The following is a 23,968-nucleotide window of genomic DNA, read 5'->3' as shown; positions in this document are numbered from 1 at the left end:
GGTTTGTAAACTCAGTGTATTCTTCAAGAATTAATGGGTTCATATTTATAAGTCCAAAAACTGATGTAGCAACTAAGGATTGCCCCTTTAACAGGCAGTGACCTTCACACAGCAGAACTATGTCGCCTTTTTAATGTGATCCATTAACCTGCCCCAAAAACAATTATTCTGTCCACTGTTTCGCGAATGTCCTGCAGAATTGTTCCCTTGTCCCTTTGGGCTTTTTAGATTTGGTCACCCTAATTCCACCGGTGGAAACATTGCTACTGCAACATGTTAACACCATATTTTCACATGTGAGGAGAATAACATTATTTCAACCCAACATGTGAATCTGCAATTCCACATTTGAAACTGCAATTCACATGTGAGGTGAAAACATGTTATTCTCCTCACATGTGAAAAGGTGGTGTTAACATGTGAACTATAATTTAATACATGGGAAATGTAAGCTCAACATGTGAAAACAGCTATTTCACTTGTGAAAATACGATTTTCAAATGTGAAATTGCAAAAAGGGTTCATTCAGTCTTAATGAAGACTGTTATTGATTTCTTCATAGGGAAACATCATTCTCATACAAAATTACATTTTGAGATGTGTTTGTTGTTGGTGTGTCAGTGAGAGTGGAAATAATGAACAGTTACCATGGAGATTTTCACAAATTGTGTAGGGAAAAACAAACGCCCACATTCTGCCCAAAAAGAACCAGGCTTACCCAGTTGTTTATCGTGCTCAGGTTCTATATTACCTTTAAAAAGATGACAAAACTGACTCTTGATAATGAATTCCATTCTGCAAAATAAGTCAAATGGAAATATCCTTCAAACTTCTTGAATGTTTTTTGTGATCATTTTGAGTTGAATGTATTATGAAGTATATACACACACATACTGTCTAAACAGTTTGACAGTGATGACACAAACTTTTTATTGGGTGAAATGTGTTTTGTCATTCACAAGAGAGATCTTTCCATGTCTCACTTGGTCTCTAAAACTTTGTTAACCACTGCTCCATTCAACAGCTATTTTTTTGTTTTACCTCAAGGACGTTAAGCTGTGCTCTGAATATCAAGTACTCACTTTAGTTGCACCACCAAAGAATGTTTTGCTATTGCTAATGAATCGTACTGTGTTGAGTGATACACCTGCCAGCCTGTGAATGCTTCTTACTCTAGTACTGCACTCATATTCATATAAACCGCTGTATTGTTAAGCAACATCAAGTGGGTTGAAATACCACAAGTTCTGGCAGGGGTGTGTGGGCAGTGTGTGGCAGCAAAACAAATGTGGTTTTGAAACTCATGGGGCCTCTGCTTCCCTTCACAACAGAGTGACATTAAAGTTAATAGGTGCAAAGGCTGTTAATGGTTAACAGCACTTATGTATGCAACATGTGATGCATTAAGTAACAATGTACGTGGAAAAATGTTACCAATTAACACTACTAACACTATTACTTCCACTTTAAGGGCATTTGGACACATGCACGCCCACACAAACACACACACATACATGCACACACACACACTCACACTCATTAGCTTCATGGTAGAGAGAGAAGGGTCGAAAACAAGTGACAACCTTACATTGTTGCCAAGTGTTGCTGGAGTGCAGAGCACACAGGAATAGTAATAGCTGCTCTATACAACCTCAGAGAACCAAGTTTGGGCCTCACAGACATACTGTATTAAAGAAATCACTAAAATATGGAGTTCTCTTCTCTGATCGACTGTATGTACAGACGGGCAGGTTGACAGACAACTACATACCCTTTCCTTTTCACGAGTGGTTGATGTTTTTCTGGTGGAAAACAAAGATGTTATAACAATGTCATTGAGAGGACTGTGGATGGTGCTGTGAATGCTAATGGTTGTTAGTGCTAGGCTAGTCTTTTCACTACCACAGTGGCCTGTCCATGTTTCTCAGCATCATGAATAGCTTGAAAAGTATATTGGTTCATTGTAAAAATGTTGAGCCATGGTTGATATACTGTAAGTATTGTATTTCAATTTCCAAAATGGGGCAGTGGTTCATATAAATGCAAACAAACCACACTCTACAGGAGAAGGACTTGCAAAGAACTCAAGGTTACTTATGTAACCCCGGTTCTATGAGAATATGAGTGAGATGTCTCACTATGGGATGTGCCTGGGCGTGTCCATAAGCTCGAAGTATCCAATCACACAGCATCTGTTGGAGACCGACAAGTCGAGTGGCGAATGAGAGCCCCTCCTCTCCATAAAGGGAGCCTTTCATCCGCCAAACTGCCTCTCCTCCTTGCACTCTTGCTTATCTTCCTTGCGATCTCACTCATATTCATATAGAACTGGGGTTACGTAAGTAATCTCATTTCAAATACTCGTTTCGATGTCTCACTATGGGATATGGCCAACTCCCACAATGCAGACATCCTCTCCGAAGCCAGTGTAGTTCCAACAGCATCATCCCTCAGAGTCTCCGACACAGAGGGAGTATGCCACAAAAAAGATGCAGTGACATCCAGTCGGTAAAGACCTCATAAAAGTATGAGGGGTGGCTCCACGTGCCAAAATGCAAAACTCCCATAAGGAGATGCCTTAAACAGTGCCCAAGAGATAGCCATACCTCTGGTGGAATGAGCCCTTCCAAACTGTAGCCTTTGCTATTATATTTTCCAATACAATAGCTTCTACCATCCAAAGATAGCCGTTAACGAGGAAGGGGGACTCGCCTTGCAGGGAGGTGCCCAAAAACTGCAGGGGTCATTGCCGCTCTAGAGCAATACTCTCGCTTTCATCCAAGCAAATGTGCAAGGTGCATGCTGGACACAAATGGTGGAGACACTCTACTTCTGTAAACGGGAAGAGCGGTGGGTGTAACCACAAGCTCCAGGGCACTACAACACAGTTGCCGCTGACCCTAGGCATAAAGGTTGGGTTTGGCTACCAAGGTACCCAGCAGGACCCCAGGGCAAACTGAAGGCACGAACGGTTGCTTTGTAGCCGTAGGGTAGACGGAAAAGCAGGTTAGAAAGAGAAATATGAAATTTCCCCGCTTTCCAGCGGCACAAAAGGCCACCATGGGAAAGCCTCAAGCACAACAGACGGTCCCATGTAGAGGACCCGAACGGACCCAAGAACAATCAGACCCAAACCTGAATGGATCCAACAACAGCTTAACCTAGACCAGATTGGATCCACGTTACAAAAAAAAGTATGTTTATCAGCCAAGTTGCTCTTCTGGTTAACAAATAGGTCTTTATATGTTGGCTAAGCCTTCTATAAGTCAGTAAAGTCACCTTATTAGCGTAAAATAAATCTGCTATAGGCTATGCAGAGCTGTGGTCAGGTCCAACCGAGTCTATCAGCTGTAGTTACATAGACCCAAGACCCCATGACAATCAAACAGGACCGTCTCGGGTGGACCCTTGAAGACCTCTAGTCCCATGTGACGGGCTAAAGGCTTGAAGACTGGTTTTGTGACACGCACCCTCAACTACAGAGGGTGTTACCCTACTGTAAATGTTGAGGCTGGTGCGACATGTGACAGGTGAGATCGCAGTTAACTGGACCTTTGGAGATCTTCCCTCTGTTTCCAAGGGATGATCTGTGTAGGTCACACCACTTCTCGAAAAAGGGGCACTGGCACTCTGGTGAAAGGTCTTGAGTAGGCAGCTTGTCGCAGGCAAATCTCTCCGTGCATTTGGGTCTGCAGATCCCTGCGTAACGGTGACTACCAGGACTGGTTAAAAGCGGGAGAGTTATCTCCGCCAACCAGGGTATCCTTGGTCATTGAAGGGCTCGAAGATGAGGGATAAGCCTGTGTCAGGCCTAGGAGAGAGAAAAAGCCTAGGGCATTACCCTTGTGCCAGTGCTTCCACCCCTAGTGGTGCGTAAACATTAAGCAGGGACGGGGTCTCCAAAACCCTCATAGGGTTGTTGCTTTTTACAGTCTGTCTTTCAAATCAGTCTGGATAGATGCAGAGGGCGGGCTCTCAGGAACTGGTTTAAAGTGCCAGCGCGAGCGTGTCATTCGCACCCCAGGGCGTGATAATATTGCAGGAGATAGCAGACAGTGTGTGCCATTGCTGGGATAGCCTCGTATCTGTCCGAGGCATATGGGCATAGCGTTCTTTCCAAAACATGCCTGATCCTCTTTGACTGTCCCTAGCAGGTGGCAATGAGTTTGGCTATACCGTGTCACCGAGTGGGGGCTTTTGCGCGAGAGAGCAGCCAACGAAGTGACATAAGGCTTCAACCGGTGTAGCTTAAAGGAGGAAGGAAACATGCTTGTAACACAGATGTCCTAATCCTAAGCAATAGATCAGCTATGTGTCTGGTCAGTCTTGGCCCTACCTCGGAGAGGAGGGATAACAAGAGTGAACATTTCCCCAAAGGGAAAGTAGAGCTGACAAATCCCAGACTGCGTGAACCAAGCACAGGTAGGAACGGGACGAGGAAAAAATGCCCGAGACTGGTGGACTTGGTGTACCAGATAGCTGTCTGGGGTTCGGACCAGAAAATATGAATAATGGAATACCTTACTGACTGTCCTATAGCTCGATATAAATACTTTTCTATCAATGGAGCTAAATTGCCATAAGATTATCCTAAAAAAGATCCAGAGAAACCCAGTGGGTTACGGCAATCTTTGAAGTGAACCTCGGAAACCTGTTTCCCTGTTTAGTGTATGGAAACATGGGAATTGTGTAAAATGTGTTGCTTGCGCAATAGACAGTAAGAGGCGATAATGCCGCAAGGCAAGGGGAGCCATGGTTATGGCATATGGCAATGTCATCCAGCTCCGTAAGTCAGAAGAGACTGGAGGGAGAGCGGACATGCTGACTGTCGTCCTGGCTTAAAACATGAGAAGGTGCCTAGGGGATAACCAAAGGGGGGATGGCACTTGAGGGTAAGAGTGCACATCCCCCATTTTCCCATGTGAGCGAAGACATTGGCAGTCTGCTGAGTCTCCGGGAGTCGTGGGCCCCCAAAGACAGCTTGTTGCCTCCTCCCTGCTGTGAGGCTAGGGCGAGTTGCAGTGACCAATAGGCTGCCACAGGGCCTGGGAGGCTTCGCCTTCTTTCATACATCTGCTGCATGGCGGCGACAGCGGGCCGAACAACTCCTTGGGTGTCACAGGGGCATCCAGGAGGTCCACCATTTCTTTGTCTGTTTCTTCCACCACCGCCAGGCTCATGGTATGACCACAGCCTTGGATGGCATTACGTGAGGCCCGGAGGTTTAGATCCGTAATCTTACAGATCTCATTCCAAGCATCCTTATTCAGGGTCCCCGAATCCAGTTGCTTCCACACATCCTCCAGTAACACTGCCTGGTAAGCCAACAATAAAGAGGTCACGTTAAGTGCTCTGATTGATAAGGCCGAGGCTTTGTGCGTCTTATGGAAAATGGAGGCAGAAAAGCGCTCTGTCTTTCCAGGGAGTGAACTGCCAGTAGTGTTAGCAGCACGGTGTGTGGGTTGGAGGTGGTAAGCCAGTGACGGCTCCACCATGGGAGGGTCGGAAAACCCAGATTGTGGCGGGAGAAATGGGAGGATGGGCTCAATGTAATCTCCAAATGTTCTCCCTCAACCAGCCTCCACTGGGCTTTTCAGACACTCAGCTGTTTATCACTCTTCCTCTTCCCAGGTGGTGATGTGGAGGAGCTGATGTCTACGATGGCTAGCCTGGACCTGCACCTGCACGTACTGATACCCCCATTTCAACGTTGTCGTCGTTACCTCCCAACCCAACAGCCCAACCCCAGGATCTGACCCTGTCTCCCCCTCACCTCCCCTGGGCTTCCTCCAGCCAGGCCTCCTGGCTCTACCCTGGGCCCATCATGGGAGGATGCCTCTCCAAAAGCAAACCAGGTGACCACCTCCGCCAACCCCCTGTTTTCCTTCCCTCCTTCGAAATCCTGGAATAATTGGCACTTGTTCTCCAGCTATATAGGCCCTGTGTAGCTCAATTGGTAGAGCATGGCACTTGCAACGCCAGGGTTGTGGGTTCGATTCCCACGGGGGGCCAGTATGAAAATGTATGCACTCACTAACTGTAAGTCGCTCTGGATAAGAGTGTCTGCTAAATGACTAAAATGTAAAATGTAAATGTATATAGAGGTCATACAAACTCCTTTGTAGCATGGCATTTTGTGGAGGAAGAATTGTTATGCTCTCAATTGCATTGTCAAATATGAGTATAAAATGTATGGTACAATGTAATAATAATCACTTTATTTGTATAGCTCTTTTCAATACAAGTAACAACGTGCTTCACATCATAAAATAATGAAATAAAAGTACAAACAAAGAAACAAAAGACAGGAGGAAAGAGAATGAAAAAAGATAGCTAATTAAAATCCTACATTGAAATCCTACATTTAAAAGCATCTTTATAAAAGTGTGTCTTCAGCAGGGATTTAAAAAGAGGCCCAGAATCTGTAAGCCTGATCTTCTCTGGCAGACCATTCCAAAGTCTAGGGGCCCTAATGGCAAATGTCCAGTCTCCTTTCATTTTCAACCTAGACTTTGGAATGGTCAACAGTGCCGTGCCAGAGGATCTCAGGCTGAGTCCTGGCTTGTAAGGAGGTAAAAGATCAGAGTAATAGGATGGGGCTAAATAAAGCCTTAAATGTGATTAATACAATTTTAAAATCTATTATCAAAGTGACTGGTAGACAGTGTAGAGAATCCCAAATAGGTGATATGGTTACATTTTCTGGTGCGTGTTAAATGCCGAGTTGCAGCATTTTGAACTGTAGATGATGGAGTGATTTCTGACTGAGACATGTACACAAAGAGTTACAGTAATCTAGGTGTGAGGAAATAAAAGCATGAATAATCTTCTCCAGATCAGTGACTGAAATAAAAAGACTTGACTTTAGCTATATTTCTTAGATGATAAAAGCAGGACTGGACAACCTTCTTTACATGCAACTCGAGCTTCAGGTCAGGGTCAAAGAAGACACCAACGTTTCTGGCCGTAGGCTTTACATTGGTGGACAAATGAGCAAGGTTATTTACAATCTGGTTTCTAGCAAGGTGAGGGGCAAATAAAACAACCTCTGATTTCTTATCATTGAGCTGGAGAATTTTGTCAGACATCCAACATTTGATGTCATTAAGACACTTATGAAGGTAGCTACGCTAGCTGGGTCACTGGGTCTGATTGGTAAATAAAGCTGCATAGCAGTGAAACAATGTTATGATTGCGGATGTATGGCTGTTTAAAAGCAAACATATCGCTGTTTAAATGCAGTCAGCTTGTTGAAGGGGGCAGTAAGCACTGAAATCAAACACATTACTTATTTTTTTAAATCTTTGACTTTCAATAGTGCTTAGGGAAAGCGGTAAAGAAATCACAAAAACAAATTAAACATAATTTTCACAAAAACAACCACTGCAATACCACACTAGGAGCTAGTATGGATAAAGTGTAGGGGATAGGAAACTTGTCTCCAGTACTCTAGGGGAGCTTTTGAGGGTGGTGTGTTGGAACGGATGCCCCTCACTGTGAAAAGACTAATTAGTCTGAGTCTGTAGGAAACAAATGGGCCCCTGAATGGAACCTTGGACACAGCAGTGATGAGCACCAGTATAGTAAACTAAATCAGAAACTGAACCAGACAAAAACAGATTTTACACAATGTGAGATAAATACATGTTTCAAGAATCTGTAAAATACAATATCACACCATCAGGGTAAAACTTTACATTAGTGTCTTTATAACTCTGTAGTTATTCCTATAAGTACAGATGAACATGTATTGTAATAACTCCTTTATTTATTGTTACACTGTACTTACACTGTACTTAGGGTTAAAAAATAAATCATAAAGAGGAACATTGAAGATTAAGATAATTATCCAAGTGTATTGTCATGATCCTGCAAATGTCTGAAAACGTGGGCTTAGTCGAAACATTTCAGGACACTGAGTTTCTGCAGAGTCAGTGAAAAGCAGATGTGTTAGTGGGAGCTGAGATGTCATACACTGGCCCTTCAATTTGATCCATTCAAATATTTTAACAACATATTATAAACAAATAATTGTTTCTAAGACTAGAAAGTCCATCGGTGCCCATTCAAAAAGATTCAGCACATGATGTTTCTGAATGAAAACATTGTAGGAAGATAAAGAAAGGGGGTGAGTGTGTGAGAGGGGGGGATGAAGTGATAGCATGGCAAAGTGATAGAATGCAGTATAATCTCCCCTATGTCGGAGTATCTCTTCCTCCAATGACAAGCAAGGGTATGTTTCTCCTGAGGTGTACAATTCACTCAGTTTCACTTTGATGCATTGGAGAATCTCAGTGGAGAGAAAGGTCCCTTAACTAAGCAAAAACAACTCATCCAAAAACAAAGCAGCTTGCATTGCTAGAAGAAAAGGTTATATATAGAACCGCAAATCACCCATATTTTTTTAGCAGTGTGTATGATGGTAAAAATGACACTTTATACATGTTATATGCAGTACAAAAGTAGGAGCAGATCGTTTGGCTTGGTAACACAGCTACACAGCATGGGCAGATAGCCAAAGACTCAGTTAAAGGTAACATCGTTTGCAAATCATTGACAAATAAACCCCTGTCCAGGAGAAGATGAGTAGAGGACCATAATATACACTTTCTATATGATTTTAATGATGATTAAACAATTGATCGTTGCTCATGCATATGAATGGGCTATGCCACTTACTTTAGATTGATTGAATGAAATAATTATTGAGTTCGTTATTTATTTAATGTTAAATTATTATGTTACTCTTCATTGTATTTATATACTGTATATCTCTTATCAAATACATGTGGCAATTACTGAACATTAAAGATACATCTGATGTTTAGGAGAGATTCTGACTTCATCATGGAGCATACAGTGAGGAAAAAAAGTATTTGATCCCCTGCTGATTTTGTACGTTTGCCCACTGACAAAGACATGATCAGTCTATCATTTTAATGGTAGGTTTATTTGAACAGTAAGAGACAGAATAACAACAAAGAAATCCAGAAAAACGCATGTCAAAATTGTTATAAATTGATTTGCATTTTAATGAGGGAAATAAGTATTTGACCCCTCTGCAAAACATTACTTAGTACTTGGTGGCAAAACCCTTGTTGGCAATCACAGAGGTCAGACGTTTCATGTAGTTGGCCACCAGGTTTGCACACATCTCAGGAGAGATTTTGTCCCACTCCTCTTTGCAGATCTTCTCCAAGTCATTAAGGTTTCGAGGCTGACGTTTGGCAACTCGAACCTTCAGCTCCCTCCACAGATTTTCTATGGGATTAAGGTCTGGAGACTGGCTAGGCCACTCCAGGACCTTAATGTGCTTCTTCTTGAGCCACTCCTTTGTTACCTTGGCCGTGTGTTTTGGGTCATTGTCATGCTGGAATACCCATCCACGACCCATTTTCAATGCCCTGGCTGAGGGAAGGAGGTTCTCACCCAAGATTTGACGGTACATGGCCCCGTCCATCGTCCCTTTGATGCGGTGAAGTTGTCCTGTCCCCTTAGCAGAAAAACACCCCCAAAGCATAATGTTTCCACCTCCATGTTTGACGGTGGGGATGGTGTTCTTGGGGTCATAGGCAGCATTCCTCCTCCTCCAAACACGGCGAGTTGAGTTGATGCCAAAGACCTCGATTTTGGTCTCATCTGACCACAACACTTTCACCCAGTTCTCCTCTGAATCATTCAGATGTTCATTGGCAAACTTCAGACGGGCCTGTATATGTGCTTTCTTGAGCAGGAAGACCTTGCGGGTGCCACAGGATTTCAGTCCTTCATGGCGTAGTGTGATACCAATTGTTTTCTTGGTGACTATGGTCCCAGCTGCCTTGAGATCATTGACAAGATCCTCCCGTGTAGTTCTGGGCTGATTCCTCACCATTCTCATGATCATTGCAACTCCACGAGGTGAGATCTTGCATGGAGCCCCAGGCCGAGGGAGATTGACAGTTCTTTTGTGTTTCTTCCATTTGCAAATAATCGCACCAACTGTTGTCACCTTCTCACCAAGCTGCTTGGCGATGGTCTTGTAGCCCATTCCAGCCTTGTGTAGGTCTACAATCTTGTCCCTGACATCCTTGGAGAGCTCTTTGGTCTTGGCCATGGTGGAGAGTTTGGAATCTGATTGATTGATTGCTTCTGTGGACAGGTGTCTTTTATACAGGTAACAAGCTGAGATTAGGAGCACTCCCTTTAAGAGTGTGCTCCTAATCTCAGCTCGTTACCTGTATAAAAGACACTTGGGAGCCAGAAATCTTTCTGACTGAGAGGGGGTCAAATACTTATTTCCCTCATTAAAATGCAAATCAATTTATAACATTTTTGACATGTGTTTTTCTGGATTATTTTGTTGTTATTCTGTCTCTCACTGTTCAAATAAACCTACCATTAAAATTATAGACTGATAATTTCTTTGTCAGTGGGCAAACGTACAAAATCAGCAGGGGATCAAATACTTTTTTCCCTCACTGTATGGTAGAGTATCAACTTATGGATTTAGAATGGTCCCGATCTGTGGATGTGATTTTATGCTATTAAAATCTAAAGAAAGATAATCAACAAAAAACATATATCTCTATAGCAAATCTAATGCACAAATTGTGAATTCCTCTTACGTAAGATTGTAGTTAAATATCTCTCATAAAAGTAAAAAAAAAAGATCCCATATGAGTCTGGGGATGGAGTCTCTCCCTTTTCCTCTCCTGCGATTGCAGTCTCTCATGATTTTCCAGTGATTTTAATTAAGACTTGCTCAGCAGGTGAAAATTCCTGCCAGATTACCATGTAAGAACCGGATGGTCAGCACATTTTTCCAGCCGAAGAGATAAAGCTGGCTGCAGTGAAAACGGGTTACACAACCATTTCTTCAAATGAAGAAATACAAACCCAAGAGGCAACTTATCAGATGTCATCAAATGCCTCTGGGCGCCTCACAACAAATAAACCCACACATCCCCTTAGGCCTATCCCTGCGTGTGTTATTCAGGAAAATATATAATGCATGGTGTAGTGATCCTAAATATATACTGTATCTAAACAGTCAAAATCATGTTTTTCATGAAATTTGGATGATATTTGGATGAAACCAGATCAAAGTATAATGACCAATGTATGAAAAATGACTGTTGCTTCTACATTGATAAAGTTTGATCATAAAGTTACTAGTCCCCTCCCCCATGTCAAACACTTGGATTGAGGAGGCGAGATTATTAAGGGGATAGGGTGACATTACCCTAACTCACGTTTTAATACACCAATGGTAACATGATATTCTCTTAACTAATTTAAATGAGTACTGCCTTTTATCCAACATCAGAGAAGGTGCATTTGCAGAGGGGCATGGTTTATATAGCTAGATAGCTACTGTACTGGTGCCAAAATGTGACTGTAGGGTGTCTGCAAATATAATTAAAAGTTTACACTATTCATCTATGGCAAAGATACTTACTTATATGTTTCCTTTTTCATCTGTGTCTGGTGTTCGCTAGTTACTGGCAAGCTAGGTCTTCATCTGTGTCTGGTGTTCACTAGTTACTGGCTAGCTAGGTCTTCATCTGTGTCTGGTGTTCACTAGTTACTGGCTAGCTAGGTCTTCATCTGTGTCTGGTGTTCACTAGTTACTGGCTAGCTAGGTCTTCATCTGTGTCTGGTGTTCACTAGTTACTGGCTAGCTAGGTCTTCAGCCAGCATGGAACAAAACGTTGGAGGGAAGGGTCATTCAAAACTCTGACGCAGTTGTCATGTCAACGCATACATCAGTGCTGCTGTGAACCGATCGTAACAGACATGCCAAACTGGAGATGTGTATACAAAAATTGACATCATTGATGCAATTACAATGTTGTTTGAGTTGCTTTCTGTATCACCAAATTTGCCTGAGATTATTTTACTGCAACACTACTCACTGCATCCAAATTGCTTGCGTTTCAAAGAGCTGTCAGTCAAGGCGAGCTCATAAATATAAGCTCTCCTCCCACTCAGCCTGTCTTTTCTAGTAGTACTTCCTGGTAGTTAGCTATGAGAGAAAAAATAATTTGCCTAAAATTTTGAGCATTTCTATTCCCCAAAGATATTATGGGTGATTCACTACATGGCCAACAGGATGTGGACACCCCTTCAAATTAGTGGATTCGGCTATTTCAGCCACACCCATTGCTGACAGGTGTATAAAATCGAGCACACAGCCATGCAATCTCCATAGACAAACATTGGCAGTAGAATGGCCCATACAGAAGAGCTCAATGACTTTCAACGTGGCACCGTCATAGGATGCCACATTTCCAACAAGTCAGTTCGTCAAACTTCTGCCCTGCTAGTGCTGCCCCGGTCATCTGTAAGAGCTGTTATTGTTAAGTGGAAACGTCTAGGAGCAACAACGGCTTAGCAGCGAAGTGGTAGGCCACACAAGCTCACAGAACAGGATTGCTGAGTGCTGAAGCGCGTAGCGCGTAAAAACGTCTGCACTCGGTTGCAACACTCACTACCGAGTTCCAAACTGCCTCTGGAAGCAACTTCAGCACAATAACTGTTCGTTCCATGGCCGAGCAGCCGCACACAAGCCTAAGATCACCATGCGCAATGCCAAGCATCGGCTGGAGTAGTGTATAGCTCGCCACCATTGGACTCTGGAGCAGTGGAAATGCGTTCTCTGGAGTGATGAATCACGCTTCACTATCTGGCAGTCCGACTGACGAATCTGGGTTTGGCGGATGCCAGGAGAATGCTACCTACCCCAATGCATAGTGCCAACTTTAAAGTTTGGTGGAGGAGGAATAATGGTCTGGGGCTGTTTTTCATGGTTAGGACTAGGCCCCTTAGTTCCAGTGAAGGGAAATCTTAACGCTACAGCATACAATGAAATTCTAGATGATTCTGTGCTTCCAACTTTGTGGCAACAGTTTGGGGAAGGCCCTTTCCTGTTTCAGCATGACAATGCCCCCGTGCACAAAGCGAGGTCCATACAGAAATGGTTTGTCGAGATCGGTGTAGAAGAACTTGACTGGCCTGCATGGAGCCCTGACCTCAACCCCATCGAACACCTTTGGGATGAGTTGGAACACCAACTGCAGGCCAGTCCTAATCGCCCAACACCAGTGTCCGACCTCACTAATGCTCTTGTGGCTGAATGGAAGCAAGTCCCCACAGCAATGTTCCAACATCTAGTGGAAAGCCTTCCCAGATGAGTGGAGGCTGTTATAGCAGCAAAGGGGGGGGGACCAACTCCATCTTAATGCTCATGATTTTGGAATGAGATGTTCGACGAGCAGGTGTCCACATACATTTGGCCATGTAGTGTATTTTAGTCACTCAAAAGGGTATTTTACATGGGATTCAGAATGATTGTTCAGGACCTTTTTAAGGTTGTCACACAGCAAAAGTATTTTCATGGTCAAGTCAGTTTCATTTGATACAGAACCCTTCTCCATGGGGAGTCTGCTGGGTATGGTAATCAAAGGAAAAATTAATATGAATATCAGGGGCGGCTGGTGACTTAAAAGTTGAGGAGGAGGATGGGTGAAAATGACGAACTGTACCGTATGATAAGAACAAAAACAAGTGACTGGGCGAAGATCAACCTGAAAAGGCTGTCATATTTCTAATGGTCTGTGTCCTGCAGTTGAGGTGAAAGTGGAGCTTACCCTCTTGGAGAAAGAAAAGGAAGCAGATGTGATGTCACCCAATGGAAAGGCAAGCCCCTTCTCTGAATGCAGGCCCAACGGAGCGCTGGGACACTGCTCCGACGAGGACGCCGCCGCCGCCCCCCTCAGGCTCTACAAACCCCGCGACTACGTGGAGGCCTCAGTGTGTCATGTCAAGGATATGGAAAATGGACAGTAAGGCCAAACAAAAGACAACATATACCAGGTCAATCACCTGGAGTTTTTATGGCTGCAACCAGTGCTTTTCCCCCTCACATCTTTTCTCCCTTCCTGTGTGTGTGTGTGTGTGTGCTCTTATCCCTGCATAGGATGCGAGAGGTTGATTTGGGAAGTGGCAGAGCGCTGCTCATCAAAGAACATGGAGAGTTTTCTGCCATTGGGCACAAGTGTCCACATTATGGGGCACCGCTGGTCAAAGGTGAGTCCGGTTCTGCATTGTGTTAGCTTTTTTGATGGAATATTGGTGTGGTATCTTTTTGCTCTCTTATGTTATAAACAAGCTCTGAGATAGATTGGTGTATGATACAGTGGGATGTATATATTTGTGTGTTGCAGGTGTCTTGTCCAAAGGGCACGTGCGTTGCCCCTGGCATGGAGCTTGTTTCAACATCGCTACGGGAGACATTGAGGACTTTCCTGGACTGGACAGCTTGCCCACCTTCCAGGTGACCTTCCTCATTCGATTCACCATGCAATTCACATTCCCTGCCTTCACATACTGTCTCTAAGCATCGTCAAAACCGTGTACACATCGCTCATGTCTGTTTGCTTCAGGTCCGAGTTGAAAAGGACAAGGTGATCATTCGCGCTAATAAACAGGTAAAGATATTCTGGGACTATCTAGAATCTGTTGTTCTAAATCAACTGATCCCCCTTTGTTGACCTGGCAAACATTTTCATCTTCCAGGATCTTCAGTCACAGAAGAGGTCAAAGGCCATGGCCCGATGTTCAGCAGTCATTAACTCCAGCACTGGCTTCAGCTACATCCTCATCGTTGGATCAGGTGAGTTGGCCATTGAGCATCTCCTTGCACTCACACCTCACACACCGCTGGTAAATAGAAGTCTGTTCAAACTGTCGACTAGGACTGGAACCATATGTGTTTGGTTCATTATAGGTCCTGAGTATTCCAAAAAAGGATAGATGATAGCAGCTCCCAAACATTACTGCAACAACAATGTTTTTAGTTCATGGTTAGGGTTGCAAAGCTACCGGTAATTTACCAAAATTACCAGAATCTTCAGTAATTTTGGTAATTAACTGAAAATCTATGGCAATCTATTGTAACTTTGATAATTTATACTTGAATAACTTTTTTTAAATGTATTCACATAGTATTCATTTATTATATCTGTGTTAATATTGTCCATGAGCTTCTATTAGATAGACCATATGGTTCAATAGAAAATAGCCTAATTAATGAAAAAAGCATCAACAATGGCATTATTTTCAATTAACTCTGCAATTCTTCCAACTATTTACTTTTTTTCACAACTGCCACCAGTTTGACGCCAAAACATTGACAACAAATACATATTGACATAGTAAAATAAATAAAAGTTTGTAAAACAATATATAAATGATATTTCATGCTGAAACCCTCAATATATATTAAACACCAATGGTACTCACTAAGTTGATGGTTTATATTTAGGATCATGTTTTACAGCTTTGTCATTCTGTTTTTTATTTTAAAATCATCTTATTAAATTATTTAATTTACACTGAGTGTACAAAACATTAAGACATCTTTCCATGACTGACCAGGTGAATCCAGGTGACAGCTATGATCCCTTATTGATGATCCACTTCAATCAGTGTAGATGAAGGGGAGGAGACAGGTTAAAGAAGGATTTTTTAAGCCTTGAGACAATTGAGACATGGATTGTGTATGTGTGCCATTCAGAGGGTGAATGGGCAAGACAAAATATTTAAGTGCCTTTGAACGGGGTATGGTAGTAGGTGCCAGGCGCACCGGTTTGAGTGTGTCAAGAACTGCAACACTGCTGGGGTTTTCACACTCAACAGTTTCCCATGGGAATCAAGAATGGCCCACCACCCAAAGGACATCTAGCGAACTTGACACAACTGTGGGAAACATTGGAGTCAACATGGGCCAGCATCCCTGTGGAACGCTTGACACCTTGTAGAGTCCATGCCCCGACGAATTGAGGCTGTTCTGAGGGCAAAAGGGGGTGCAACTCTATATTAGGAAGGTGTTCCTAATGTTTTGTGCACTCAGTGTATTTTACATGTGATAAGGCCACACAGAGGGCCAGAGATTATTACAGACACCTGTGATAATCTGAAGTACCCAAAAGGGCCACTAGATGTCTTGTGATAGATTACATAAAATCCTTGAAAGATATCAAAATTCTGGTAGTTTATTGGTAAACGTAGAAAGTTTCCAGTAATATATATACACTGCACAAAAAAATTAAGGGAACACTTAAACAATACAATGTAACTCCAAGTCAATCACACTTCTGTGAAATCAAACTGTCCACTTAGGAAGCAACACTGATTGACAATAAATTTCACATGCTGTTGTGCAAATGGAATAGACAACAGGTGGAAATTATAGGCAATTAGCAAGACACCCCCAATAAAGGACTGGTTTGCAGGTGGTGACCACAGACCACTTCTCAGTTCCTATGCTTCCTGGCTGATGTTTTGGTCACTTTTGAATGCTGGCGGTGCTTTCACTCTAGTGGTAGCATGAGACTGAGTCTACAACCCACACAAGTGGCTCAGGTAGTGCAGCTCATCCAGGATGGCACATCAATGCGAGCTGTGGCAAGAAGGTTTGCTGTGTCTGTCAGCGTAGTGTCCAGAGCATGGAGGCGCTACCAGGAGACAGGCCAGTACATCAGGAGAAGTGGAGGAGGCCGTAGGAGGGCAACAACCCAGCAGCAGGACTGCTACCTCCGCCTTTGTGCAAGGAGGAGCAGGAGGAGCACTGCCAGAGCCCTGCAAAATGACCTCCAGCAGGCCACAAATGTGCATGTGTCTGCTCAAACGGTCAGAAACAGACTCCATGAGGGTGGTATGAGGGCCCGACGTCCACAGGTGGAGGTTGTGCTTGCAGCCCAACACCGTGCAGGACGTTTGCCATTTGCCAGAGAACACCAAGATTGGCAAATTCGCCACTGGCGCCCTGTGCTCTTCACAGATGAAAGCAGGTTCACACTGAGCACGTGACAGACGTGACAGAGTCTGGAGACGCTGTGGAGAACGTTCTGCTGCCTGCAACATCCTCCAGCATGACCGGTTTGGTGGTTGGTCAGTCATGGTGTGGGGTGGCATTTCTTTGGGGGGCCGCACAGCCCTCCATGTGATCGCCAGAGGTAGCCTGACTGCCATTAGGTACCGAGATAAGATCCTCAGACCCATTGTGAGACCATATGCTGGTGCGGTTGGCCCTGGGTTCCTCCTAATGCAAGACAATGCTAGACCTCATGTGGCTGGAGTGTGTCAGCAGTTCCTGCAAGAGGAAGGCATTGATGCTATGGACCGCCAGTTCCCCAGACCTGAATCCAATTGAGCACATCTGGGACATCATGTCTCGCTCCATCCACCAACGCCACGTTGCACCACAGACTGTCCAGGAGTTGGCGGATGCTTTAGTCCAGGTCTGGGTGGAGATCCCTCAGGAGACCATCCGCCACCTCATCAGGAGCATGCCCAGGCGTTGCAGGGAGGTCAAACAGGCACGTGGAGGCCACACACACTACTGAGCCTAATTTTGAATTGTTTTAAGGACATTACATCAAAGTTGGATCAGCCTGTAGTGTGGTTTTCCACTTTCATTTTGAGGGTGACTCCAAATCCAGACCTCCATGGGTTGATTAATTTGATTTCCATTGATAATTTTTGTGTGATTTTGTTGTCAGCACATTCAACTATGTAAAGAAAAAAGTATTTAATAAGATTATTTCATTCATTCAGATCTAGGATGTGTTATTTTAGTGTTCCCTTAATTTTTTTGAGCAGTGTATATATATTTTCTTTACACATTTTGACTGTATGCTCTTTGTCAAAGTTTTGTTTACACCGCTCTAAGATTGTGTCTGGTATCCAAACTTAATCCACGCTCCGATTCACTATTATTGTTTCTGTCAATAGTTATGGTAAACAGAGCATGTGTTCAGTTCGGATAGCAAGGATCTAAGATCCTACTTAGATGTTAAACTAGTGTCTTGTGTCTCCAGGTCCAGCAGGGCTGGTGTGCGCTGAGACGTTGAGACAGGAAGGCTTCACCGATCGCATTGTCATGTGCACCATGGACAAATACCCACCCTATGACAGGCCTAAACTGAGTAAGGTTTGTACAGAGATCCAGAACACACCACAGAAACTATACAAGGACTATCCCCATAAAGACTTAGTGTCCACAAGGGTTCTTTAAGTTGAGGATTCTTCTGGATATAAACATTATTGAAATTGCTGATCGAAAGTCTACCAGTTATGCCCTACTGTGTTTCATAGCAGATTAACAATTCCATCCAGAGATTTCATGCCTCAAAATACTTACCATTTTGTTATTGCAAGTATTAACCCATCCTGAACCCATCTTTAGCCTGTAATCTTGGGAAAATATTGGTCCTGGCCAATGTAGACATTTGGCCATGATCTCTATGGGAAAACGGTTTGCTGACATTGCGATTTAAATTGGGATAACATATTAATGTTGCATTACCATCATAAAAGTGGCATTTCTTCAATGAATTTCACCTATAACATTTCAACTTAACAAACGTCAACCTATAAAGTCCAGCCTGTGGTGTACCGTGCTGTGGTGAGGTGAGGTGTAACTAACTGTCTCCCCCTCAGTCCTTAGAGAGCACAGCAGAGCAGCTCCGGCTACGCTCCATAGACTTCCTCCAAGCCCACGACATCGAGCTGCTCACGGAGAAGGAGGTGAGACCTGAAACACTGATTATATAGGCTACATTTGAATCTACAACTGGGCCGTGTTAAGTAGGGAGTTTTGAAAGGGAGTGAATCATGGATTTGCTACCTGAACATCTTCCAATAAGAAGATTTTCGTTTTCCGTTGCAAAACGTTTGGTTTGGTGTGCCCTAATGAACACATCCCCTTGGTGACACCCATGGTCTCTTTCTAACTGTGATGTTTGGATGTCATAGGCTGTGGCAGTGGACGTCAAGACTAAGGCTGTGACTTTTCAAGACGGCTCTAGGATGGAATACAGGAAGCTTTTCATTGCCACAGGAAGCAAGTGAGGAGTGACCGGAAATAGTATTTGGTTGAATGCAATAAAATGGAATTAAATTCTATTGTAGTTGATATAACCAGTTTTGACATAACTCATTGTTCTATTGACACTGATATAACACTGTCCTTTGTCTTTTGTAAGACCCAAGCCAATGAACTATAAAGGCCAGGACGTTAGGAATGTGTTTCACCTCAGGACCCCTGAAGATGCTAATAGCGTAGCCAGGCTGGCCAACAACAAGAATGCTGTGATTGTGGGAACATCATTTGTTGGTGAGAGAGATGACAGACCTCCAGTAGATGTAAATTCACATATGTCGATCTATATACCTTATAAAGGGTTTATGAAGGCTACATTAAGCCTTAAAAGTTGTATTTTGTGGAATCTTTGTTTGGAATGGTTGTATTTATAGTAGTACTGTAATTGTAGCACTTCTATCTGTGAATGTGTGCATGAGTAATCATCTGGGTTCTGCATTAGGTATGGAGGTGGCTGCTGCGCTCACCGACAAGGCCCACTCTGTCTCCATCATTGGGATAGAAGCAGTCCCTTTCCGGAAAGCTCTGGGGGAGAAAGTAGGGAAAGCCATAATGAAGGTAGGGACCCACCCCTGGGAAATCAGCCCTACTACCTCTAGAACACCTTCATCAGCATTTCTACACAGAGAAACGTATACTCTAAATGTGAATCATGTTCAATGCACCAGGCACCACAAGGGAATATGTCTAGTATATTCTTATAGGTGCTCATGCACTTATTTAGACAATCAGGTATATATTGCCCATTAATCTTGGTTTTTCAGAGGAGGGTATACTGGATGTATCGCTGGTGTGTGTGTGTGTGTGTGTGTACATAGTGTTAATAATCCATTATGAAGAGGGTATTTATAGAAAGAGTTGCCGCATCACCGCCAATTAACCATTGGCATTAGTAATAGGCCTATGTATTTTTGTATATTTGTAGCTGAACACAAGTTAGGCTAAACTTAACAAAAGCTCAACTCTTTGAACACTTAACCCAGTGCTCTCTCTGTCTGTCTTACTTTTCAGCTGTTTGAGACGAACAGGGTGAAGTTCTACATGTTGAATGAGGTGTCGGAGATGGTTGGCCATCATGGACAGGTATTCCGAAAGTGAGAGAAACAGCATGACATAATGCACAGTTGGCTCTCTCCTTCCTTCTCACTGTTGGCCAGTCAAGACCATTTTCAGGCTTTGCCTAGATTCTCTAACATGCACACTTCCGTCATGGATTTCACTATGGTGGAAACTCCCTCTGCGAATGATACACAAATCCATGAGAGGAAGTGTGCAAGTATACACTTGGGGAGAAGAGGAGAATGGGGACGCCGCCATTAAACGCTGATGAACGGGTGTGACTGACCCAAGTAGACCACAGAGTGCCAACAAACAAAGGATAAGCAGCCCAGATTACTACCAGTTACAACCTCCATTTGGAGTGTGACTCAGTAAAAGAGACGTGTGCCAATACTGGTTGTGCAAAAAAAAAAAAACTTCGTACTCAAGAACGAAAGTAGCAGAACTGAGGGTAATCTAGTGGTAATATTATGTGTGTGTGTTGCCTCACTGTTTTTGTCAATGTTTTTTGTTTTATGTTCCACAGTTGAAAGAGGTGGTTCTGAAGAGTGGGAAAGTACTAAGGGCGGATGTGTGTGTTATTGGCACAGGTGAGGCAGCTAGCTCAGAGACACAAACGCTCGGTCCGCAATAGCCTCCACTTTAGCACACTCACTCATTTCAGTGGTCGTGCAGGAGTGTAATGTAGAGTTGATCAAACTCAACCACTAATGTTACTCTGATTCCTGGTGGTGAATTAATGGTGGTCTATCTATGTCTCTTCACTCTGCAGGGTCTGGCCCAGCCACTGGATTCCTGAAACAGAGTGGCGTTCACATGGATTCCAAGGGTTTTGTCCCCGTCAACAAGGTAGAAAAAACAATGATGATGCACAACAATTCTAATAACACACAAATACTTTGAATGCACTCATTTCATTTCAAATGCACTCATTTTATTCAAACAAATAATTTCAGTGCCACTCTATTGCAATGATGTACAAGTGTCACTGTATCATTTGTAGAACTAGAGCTGTGAGTTTTTCGTCAGTTATCATCTAATTTGTCAGGTGGCTTGTCTACAAGTAAGAGATCCTCCTGATTTCCACATTGGCTCCTGTATTCTTCTGGATAACCCTCTAACCCTCAGACAATGCAGACTAACATTGATGGTGTCTATGCCGGAGGAGACATTGTGACGTTTCCTTTTCCGGGGCGCAGCAATAAGAAGGTGAACATCCCACACTGGCAAATGGCCCATGTGCACGGTAAGTGTTTATTGTTGTGTTAATAAAGTGTTAAAATAAAAAATGCATCATACGGGGATGATTTCTGTATCTTGAAAACTTGATTGCTGACAAGCAAAACATTTTGGGACTATGTCAACAATGGACTAATGAAACAAATACCAAAATATAGTTTTGGGGTGGAGTTTTCCTTTTAAGTGGGAGTTTTTACATTTCCCCTAAAGGGTCAAACACTCAGCTGCGTATCTGGGGCTGGATTTGCAGTGGATTGTTTTTTATGGGACCTTTTCTATTGGTTTGTGATTGACAGGGAGAGTGGCAGCACTAGGCATGATGGGAAGACCCACTGAGATCAAAACGGTGCCCTATTTCTGGTCGGCCATGTTTGGGAAAAGCCTACGCTACGCAGGTAAACAGAGCCTCACTCCACAAGTAATATCATTTAATACCGTTAGGGTCATTTAGAAGATTTTATCCAAAGCACATGGCAGAACTGTCAAAATTGACAGTGACACATCTATTTAGTATATGTGGCCTGTGCATGTTTCAAAACCTCCACCATGGTGTTGCCAGCACCATGCTCAGTCTAACCCACTGAACCATTGGAAACGTTTTTTACATAGTTATACAAGTTTTGTTTATGTACTGTATTCATTGTTTGGGAAGTGTTAAATTAGGACTGAATAGGTGGAAAAAATCTGCAAATAGTGAGTTGGTAAGACTACTACCAATGCTCTCCTCCAAATGCCTCTGTTGAGATTGTAGCTCAAGTACTGCCACCTAGCTGTGAGCTCAGACACTGCGGCTTTTCAGTCATCATAGGATTTAGAAGTATGCCATCATGATAGGTGTGGTGGTGGTGTGGCACTCTTTTTACAGACCTAAAGTGTGTCTATTCTGTTACCAAGGTTACGGGGAGGGCTTTGATGATGTCGTCATCCAAGGGGACGTGGACGAACTAAAGTTTGTGGCATTTTACACCAGGTATGTGTCCAAACACTATCTACTGAGATGCTTTCAGCCATCGGTCCAGGTTGTTTTGTAAAGTAAATCCTCTCTTTTGTTTTTATATAATCCAGTAGAGTTCATCCTTACCACAGAATGAACTCCAGTAAACCTAGTTTGTTGTCTAAAAGTTGTTTGGTGTATCTCTCCCACCTATAGGAGTGAGGAGGTGGTTGCCGTTGCCAGCATGAACTATGACCCCATTGTATCCCGTGTGGCAGAGGTCTTAGGGTCCGGAAAGACGATTAGAAAGCGAGATGTGGAGTAAGTGCATTTCTATGGTCTTAAGCGGGGGTCTGGGTGACAATGAGGTTGTTAAGTTCTTTAGATTTTCCTAGGTTCACTATGAGCAAAAACCGAACTCTACAAATGTTACCACATGATATGTGATAACTGTGAAAGACATGACCTATGTTAATAAGTAGAGGAGGGTTTAGATACATTTGCCAGTGGGTGTCTGTCAGTTTGTTTAAGATGTGTACTGCAATGCTTTACTGTAAACAATGTCTTACTTTCTCTAATGCTGATCTTTCATTTTTAATTGTGCACTCATACAAAATGAAGGCTGTTAACCCGACAACGCAAGTACGAAATCTAAGATGCATGTCTTTCTCAATCTCTCCACTAACGATCCCTTCATGAGACTATATGTGAAACACTGTCAGAACACACAAAAATCAACCTTGGCATGCTTGTGCTATACATGCAGTTCAGTTCCAGTTTTACACTCTTGTTTTCTGTTGTTCAGAGCCTAGACTACATTATCCACGTCATTCTTGTCTAAACTGCATAATATGCACTCTGAGTGATGTCTTTTGCTGTTTTGTTTCCTCTGTATTGCAGGACAGGGGACATGTCTTGGTTGATAGACAAAGGGTCGCAGTGATCGAGCCTCCACGTCTCAGGCTCTCTGTGCGTCTGGGATCTGTCGGACACTAAAATATGGACACTTTTGGTGCTGATGAGATGCAGAGCAGTCATACTGTGGACATACAGCAGCAGACCCCTGTCTGGGAATGTTGGAGTCGCTCCCCTGGAATCGAGACTGAGATGGTTCTACAGAGAACCTCTACGGTGATGGATTACATACTGTAATCTTACCAAGAACATGAGCCATGCACGGTTTTAACATGATCCAATGCCGTAATGGCAGAACTGTGTGCTCATGGCAATGTTCTGCGATTTCACAGTAAAGCAATCCTGGATGCAGTCTCTGTGCTTCTGCATGATGTATCTACCTGTACACTTTGTTTATAAAGGGCCGGAGAGGGGTATTGAATTTTTTTGTATATGCAACTTTGTATATAGCAATAATCCTCAATATATTGTAACAAAACAGGGCTGTATAATTTTAAACTGGAGTTTTCTAAGGTTGAGATCAAACTAATTTAGTTGAGTCTGCTCATGTGGGCTAAAACAGACCATGTACAGTATATCTGGTAGTTGAAATAATAGGATTTCTTATAGATTGTTCAGCCCCAATTTATAGAAGCAAAGACATTATTACCTATAGAAGCCACACAAAAACAACGCTTAGGTTTGTCAGCTTTGCATTGAGACCTTCAACTGCACAATGTTTGCCTCAACCATGCAAGTATCATAACAAGATAAACTACACATAATCTGTAGTTGCAGCAATTGAATGTCCCTTTCCCCACCTGACGCATACATGCACACACACACACACACACACACACACACACACACACACACACAAGCATGAAATCCTCACAATATGATTACAAATCACT

At 43.2% G+C, this 23,968-nt stretch overlaps 1 protein-coding gene across 1 annotated transcript; it reads left to right on the top strand.

The window, feature by feature from the left end:
• Positions 1-5,824: 5,824 nt before the first annotated feature.
• aifm3 (AIF family member 3) lies at positions 5,825-23,140 on the top strand (the record flags this gene model as incomplete). The annotated part of the gene is made up of 19 exons (XM_084180206.1): positions 5,825-5,855; positions 13,610-13,826; positions 13,961-14,070; positions 14,208-14,317; positions 14,427-14,471; positions 14,560-14,656; positions 17,865-17,977; positions 18,487-18,573; positions 18,802-18,893; positions 19,032-19,162; positions 19,371-19,486; positions 19,940-20,011; positions 20,514-20,577; positions 20,760-20,836; positions 21,116-21,233; positions 21,523-21,621; positions 22,121-22,196; positions 22,377-22,481; positions 23,061-23,140. 19 exons carry the CDS (start codon positions 5,825-5,827, stop codon positions 23,101-23,103), a joined length of 1,803 nt encoding a protein of 600 aa, XP_084036332.1. The 3' UTR covers positions 23,104-23,140.
• Positions 23,141-23,968: the final 828 nt, after the last annotated feature.

The sequence above is a fragment of the Coregonus lavaretus genome (assembly GCF_964263955.1).
Source record: "Coregonus lavaretus genome assembly, chromosome: 17".
Classification (NCBI taxonomy): Eukaryota; Metazoa; Chordata; class Actinopteri; order Salmoniformes; family Salmonidae; genus Coregonus; species Coregonus lavaretus.
The sequence above is the reverse complement of the archived record's forward strand: the minus strand, read 5'-3'. Positions and strand labels throughout refer to the sequence as shown.